This window comes from Orycteropus afer, unplaced genomic scaffold, assembly GCF_000298275.1.
Source record: "Orycteropus afer afer isolate SDZICR_OR568_19922 unplaced genomic scaffold, OryAfe1.0 scaffold00317, whole genome shotgun sequence".
In the NCBI taxonomy this organism is placed as follows: Eukaryota; Metazoa; Chordata; class Mammalia; order Tubulidentata; family Orycteropodidae; genus Orycteropus; species Orycteropus afer.
Window position 1 is genome coordinate 2,792,557 of NW_006921904.1, and position 7,023 is coordinate 2,799,579.

General features: G+C 49.3%; 1 protein-coding gene across 1 annotated transcript in view; it reads right to left on the reverse strand.

Moving 5' to 3' along the window:
• Positions 1-6,604, reverse strand: part of MYO10 (myosin X) — a 344,577-nt gene extending 337,973 nt beyond the window's left edge. Inside the window, 1 exon segment of the mRNA XM_042782436.1 lies at positions 6,506-6,604. Coding sequence (XP_042638370.1) covers positions 6,506-6,604 — 99 coding nt within the window.
• Positions 6,605-7,023: the final 419 nt, after the last annotated feature.

The following is a 7,023-nucleotide window of genomic DNA, read 5'->3' on the forward strand; positions in this document are numbered from 1 at the left end:
GGGTTTGAACCACCAGCCTTCTGTTAGTAGTCAAGTGCCTTAGGCACTATGCTACCAGAGCTCCTACCTTCTGGTTAGCAGCCAAATGCTTTAACCAATGCAAGTTAATTTCACTAAGAACAGTTACGATATACCCAAAAACCCAAACCCATTGCCATCAAGTCAATCTCAACTCATAGTGACCCAACAGGACAGAGAACTACCCCAAAAGCTTTCCAAGGCTGTTATCTTTATGAAAGCAGATAGAGAAGTCTTTCTCCCACAGAGGAGCTGGGGGGTTTGAACTGCCAACCTTTCAATTAGCTGTCAAGCGCTTAATTAACCACCTGCCACTAAGGCGCCTTACAGTTACATACAATAGTAACCTTTCATTGTTAATTACCTATTATGTGCCAAGTGCTCTGTAACCTTATGTCTAATTCTAATAACAATGCAAGGGACAAATATGTCTATTTGCAGACCAGGCAGCTGAAGCCCAGAGAGAGGCCTCGTAACCTGGCTGAGATCCCTCAGCTGGAGGAGATGGGGCTGCGTTGCCAAAGGCCAGGTCTGCCCTACAGCTAAGAACGGGGTCCCCTCCACTACCCCACTGAGCATGTAGGCAAGGGGACACGGCTGCCAAACTTAGTACAGACTACTGGTTGCTAATTCTTGAATGTTCCTTGCAAATAAATGACATTAAAAGGCTAAACACCAGTCATGGAACAACAGAAGGGCAGTATTTGCACAGGGAGACAGCTCGGGGGCACGGGAGGGAAGGACACAGGGAAGAAGTGGGAAGAGGGAAGAAGTGGGAAGAGAGCTGTTTGTTGTGGGGAATGGCAGTCAACGTCACGAAGCAAAATGTATATGAACTGCTGAATGGAAAATGAATTTGCTCTGTAAACTTTCACCCAAATCACAACAAAAATTGGGAAAAAAAAATAAAAGTTAAACACCAGTTACTCTGAGTTCTAGAGTTCCCGGGAGGCATAGACAGTCAAGCGCTAGACTACTACTAGCTGCCGAAAGGTTGGTGGTTTGAACCCATCCAAAGGCACCTTAGAGCACAGGGCTGGTGCTGTCCTTCTGAAAAGTCACAGCCTTAGGAACTTACGGAGCCGAGTTCCACTCTGACAGCCGTGGGGTTGCCACGAGTTGGAACTGATTTGACGACAAATAACAACAGTTTCTAAATGCACACACGTATCCCTTCCACAGATGCATGAAATGCAATTCATTGGCACCCCACATACAGCAACACAACAGCAGAAGGGCATACGGTTGGTTCAAGTCCCTAGGACCCCACTTAAAGACAGCAAGGCTCGGAAAGCAAATACGGACCCACTGCTGCAGGTCAACGGGGAAGGCCCTGCCCACGCTGGTGTGCGCCTGACTTTCTGAGCGCTAAGAAAGAGAGAAAGGAGCCCTGGTGGTGCAGTGCTTCAGCACTCAGCTGCACAATAAAAGGCCAGCCGTTTGACCCCACCAGCATCAATGTAAGAGAAAGATGTGGCAGCCTGCTTCTGTGAAGACCGCAGCCTTGCAAACCCCACTGTTCTGTCCTACAGGGTCTGTGAGTTGGGACAGACTCCAGGAAACCGGGTCAAGAGAGGGAGAACAAGAGGTCACGTGAGAGGAGGGGTGCAGTCCTTGTCACCCAGCTGGGGGCATCGCAGCTCCCCACTAACACCGAGGGAGAACAAGAGGCCACGTGAGAGGAGGGACGCAGTCCTTGTCACCCACCCAGGGGCATCCCAGCTCCCCACTAACACCGAGGGAGAACAATACCCCACGTGAGAGGAGGGACGCAGTCCTTGCCATCCTACCTGGGGACAGCCCGGCTCCCTACTAACACCAGCTGTCCTTCCCGAAGCTGCTCCCTGAGATCTGCCAAGTGCAACATGGCCGGGGCAGAAAACCATAGGTGGTTTCTGACCATAGAAGGTTTCATGGACTGTACAGAAAGGGCAAGACATTCCAAGGAGAAGGGGCACCAGTCCACGTCCACGCGTGATTTCAGTTGTCCAATGAGCTCCCTGTAGGATCTAGTGGAACAAACAGGCCCCCAGCTCTTCCTTTTGACATGTTTAGAGATAATTTAAGGAGTTCTGGTGTGTAATGGAGCTCTGGTGGCATAGTGCCTAAGGCACTTGACTGCTAACCAGAAGGCTGACGGTTCAAACCCACCAGCCACTCCTTAGAAGGAAGACTGGGCAATCTACTTCTGTAGAGATAGCACCTCGGAAACCCAAGGAAGGATTGCTATGAGTTGAAACGACTCAATGGCAGTGAGTTTGTTTTTTTGTTTTGGTGTGTAGTGGATAAGGCATTTGCCTGTTAACTAGAAGGTCAGTGGTTCAAACCCACCAGCCGCTTTGCAGAAGGACAATGGGGCAATCTCCTTCTGTAAAGATTTACCACCTTGGAAACCCAATGGGGTCACTATGAGTCAGAATCAACTGGATGACAGTGAGTTTTTGTTTTTAGATAATTTTGGGGAAGGAGATACTGTCAAAAATAACAGTATCTCAAATTACTTTTTTATACAAAAAGGAAACCAAAAACTGGAGATCATAAATAAGAAATACGACAAAAAGAGAAGAAATATAGGCTCCAGGGCTAGACTTCAGGTTTATGAAGCCTACTGAACAACTTCGAGTACCAACCAATAACCAAGGTCCCTTCTTAAGCGGAAAAGAGGTGGCTGCCTCCCACTAACATCCTTAGACTCAAGTTCATTCCAACAAAGTGAACTCAGCTGTTAAAAAAGGTACAACTGGAATATTCTCCATTAACAATTTTCCCTCTAAACATTAACACCTGCTTTGCATATCTGTATCTGAGTATCACACTTGTCAGCACTTATATATTTATTCTGAAAATCAACATCTCCATAGTAATCCTCAAGAAGATCTTTTGTAAAAAAAAAAAAATGTTTTGATTGAATAGCCATAATGCCATACCTATTCCTAAAATAAAAACCAGGAGTCAAGTTCATTCATGTGCTCAGCTGGCACTTACCAGGCAAGGACCATATTGTAGGCACTGCACTTGGCCCCGGGGACCTAGAAACAGTCAATGGATTCAAAACATCAACAAGTTGCTGGTTGAACCTTTTTTTTTTTCCCCAAAAAAAAAAAAAATGGCTTCTGGTTACAAACATACCTAAACTGAGTTTCTGCCTGAAGTAAATGGTTTAACAACATGCCTAAAATGCTGAAAGAAACAAGCTCCCCAGGACTGCACCCACAACTGACTTTAGAGAAGCTGTAAAACCCTCATAAAGGCCATGAGCAAACTGGAACCTGATTGGGGAGTTTGGCTGGCTCAGTTTCTCCAATCCTGGAGTGGCACATTTTGAAGTCAATGGTTGTCAGCTGATGGGCACAAGCCAGCTGACGACAAGATCCCTGATCCTACTTAAACTGGCAAGTGCAGACAGGAAGGCGCTGCCTACCACCTGCCCGGGAATTAACACCACGGGGCAACTGCATAACAGGTCGAGCTCAGCAGCACTCAGCCGAGAGCGATCTGCTCCCACACACCAGGGGACATTTGGAAAAGTCTGCATTTTTGGTTGTCACAGCTTGGGGTCGGGGGAGCTACTGGCATTCTAGTGGGTAAGTGCCAAGGGCGCTGCTAAACATTCAACAATACACATGACAGTCCCCCGAATAAAGCACCAAAACCAAAAAACCAGTGGAGTTGGGTCCGACTCATAGCGACCCCTCCTTGGGTACCCGAGGCGGTATCACTACGGAACTAGATTGCCCAACCTTCCTTCCGAGATAAAGCACCATCCCTCCCAAATTGTCAAAGGTGGGGAGTTTCAGAAACCCTTGTCTATTTCTATATAGTAGCTGCCAGTGACAAGTATCACTCATTTCCTGGCCACTACTAAGCGACGCTACTGTATGCAACGTCTCATTCAGTATTGCTTTCAATTGCTATCATTAGCTTCAAATTGCTGTCCAACCAGCAGCAAGTGTCATACGTAGATCACAGTGGGAAAAGCTCCCGAAGAACAGGGCACCACTTAGTGATCAGGATGCCCGACAGTTTAGCTGTGCTTGGAAATATGTTCGAGTCCCAGGGCGGTGCAAACCGTTAGCAGCGGCTGCTAACCAAACGGTCAGAGGTCTGAATCTACCCACAGGCACCGCGGAAGAAAGGCCTGATGTCCCACTTCTAAAAGCCCAGCCACTGCAAACCCTACGGAGCACAGTTAGACTCTGACACACGTGGGGTCGTCATCAGTCAAAATCAACTCATGGGTGACAGGGTTTCCAGCTTGGGAATACATCCCTCGCACACTTACTGTTTGTACTGTAATGAGATGTTACCTTTTCTTTACATTTGAGAAGAGATAGACTATTACAGTTTAAAAAGAGAGAGACTGACTCAGGGTCTGCATTAGGAGAGGCTCTCCAGATCACACCGTAAGTTCAGACTCTGACTTGCCCCTCTGGCTTCACATTCCAAGTGATAACCAGTAGGCTGATTAGAAATCAAGCTTGGGATACAAATGCATCACAAGATAAAATGTTTAACTTGAAAGAAACGAAAACGTCCCAGAAATACCAAAGTCTCCAGCAGCTGAGGGAAGAAAAGCTGTGGATTCTATAACAAACTCACCAATGGTGGGCAAGCTGGATCTTCGTCTATAGAACGACAGGGAAGGAGTTTATGATCCCTGACGGCAACCTTAGTACTCTATTCGTCACTGAAATGAAATCCAACCAGCAAGCCTCTTCACACTGAACGAAGGTATAGTGAGAGAGAGAAGGTACTTCCTAGCCCAACTAGAAGAATGTGAAGTCAGGACTTGCCAGCGGCGCATGTTGTCCTGTAGTTCCCCCCACTTGCACTAGGGGGCACAGTTCTTCCAAAAGGGAGCCCAGGGCCTCCTGCACACAAGGACAGGCTTCCTGGGGGCTGGGACCCCCACAAACTGAATACCAAATTTTATGCTTTCATCAGCTTTTCTAAGGGGCCCAGAACACACACACACAGTTAAATAATTGCCTTAAAGGCAGAACCTCACTTTTCTCACAGATGAAAGCAATTAGACACACAGCCTGCTGGCACTTTATCACTGGACAACCTACAACTCTTGCAAAAAGTTCCAGGGTCTTCTTACAGGCACAAAAACAAAGGTCTGTGGATTTGAAATGACTAAAGTCCCACAGTTATAGATATTTCTTTATTAAAAAAAAAAAAAAGGCAAAAATAAGTATTGGTAAATGATTCATTCCTTTTCGGTCCTCCTCTTACTATGTGGGTATCACACCCCAGACCCACTTTGGAAAGCTGGATGTTACGCATAAACTCTGGTGCTATGTTCCTAACACCAGAATACATTAATCACTTCGGCCTCTACACACAGTTGTTTGGGAATAAAGCAGCCATCCAGAAAGCAGGGCAACTTGAAATACTATATCCAATTCAGTCAGCTACAGCCAGCTGGTCCCTAACAGGGGCAGACTCCCACCAAGCGAAGTGCTGGGTGATTTCAAGATCCTCCTGGATTCACAAACATTCCTTGGCTTTCACTGAAAATCGCTTCAGACTCCCTTCAAGACAACTAAGTTTACTCTGAGCCACTTCAAACCCCAAACTTACAGAGAATTTATTAAATAAACACAACCAAGAAAGGAAAAGGAGCCAAGAGGGGAAAAACAGACTCTCAAGTCAAGTTTCAAGTAACTGTGGTGTCTTGTCTTCAAGTTTTAAGACTCACTGACAAAAGGGCATTAAGTCTAATCTTTAAAAAATATCCAAATTTCTTGTGGTGATGGGTGCACAGCTCTGTGACTATACTAAAAACCAGTAAATTGTCCATTTTAAATAGGCAAGTCATAAAAAGAGGAAAAATAACCCACTGTTTGCATTAAATGAATTTTCTTTAAATACAAGTTTCAAGTCTACCAAGGGCAGACAGCACAAACAGTGACCTTTTGATCTCATCTTCTGAAATAATCCCAAACCCTCAGAGAGCGGGTTTTGGTGACCACAAGAAGTGAGACCTCTCCAAAGCTCCGGCCGGCCGGCCTAGGGAGCTGCGGGCGATTAAACCCAGCCAGCCTCCCTTCTCATACTTCATGAACCCGTCCCCTCTGGAAGTGCCGGCACCCCCAGCACAGGAAGCCCGCGCACGTTTTGCAAAGGAAATGCTAGAGCAGACCTTTCTTGGAGCAAAGCACGTCCCTGGTGAACGTTTTATGGGGCTGCCTGCACCCAGGCGTCGCGCAGACCGTCTCGCCGCGCGGGGGCCGCGGGGACCCGGGTGAGCCCGCCAGTGCGCCAAGGAAACTCACCTTCGCTACGCACCGCAGGCCAGAACAAACCCTTGCTTACTCACCCGGAGACCTGGGCAAAGGTGCCCGGTGCGCGCGGCCCGGGCCACGTCCCCCTCCCCCGGGCGCCGGGGTCCAGGTGGGGATTAAAGGGGCTCGCGTCCCGGTTCCCAGCGCGCACGCGAGTGCTCCCGGCGCCGCCACCTCCGCGCCAGCGCAGCACTCACCTCGGGGAAGAAGTTGTCCATTGTTCCAAGAGTCCCTAACTTGCCGGCGTCCGGCTCCGGCTCGCGGAAGTCAGCCCGCAGCAGGTCCCGGGGCACCATGTGTCACGGCGCGGCTCCCAGTAACTCGCGCCCACGAGGTTGCTGCCCCGCTGCCATCGCCCGAGCCCTTCTTGGCTCCTTCACCTTTTGTTCGCCCAACCCAAGTCCCCAACTTCTCCGTCCCACCGCAGCCTTTGTCTCGTCCTCCTCCACCTTCCTCACTTCGGGGCGCAGCGCTCGCGAGCGGAGAACAGCTGGTGGCACATTCCTCCCGGGGCCGGGGACCGCGGCGGGGTGCTGAGCAGCGCGTCCCCTCCGTCTGCGCTCCCGCCGAGGCGCCGGGCGCGGGCACGGACAGCCGGCTTCAAAGCGAGTTGCGAGTCACCGTCCCGGCGCGAGCGCGGCCGCGGGGAGTACTCCGGCGCAGGGATCACCGCTCACGCCAGCAGAACTACTCGCAGACCAGCGCACACGCTCCG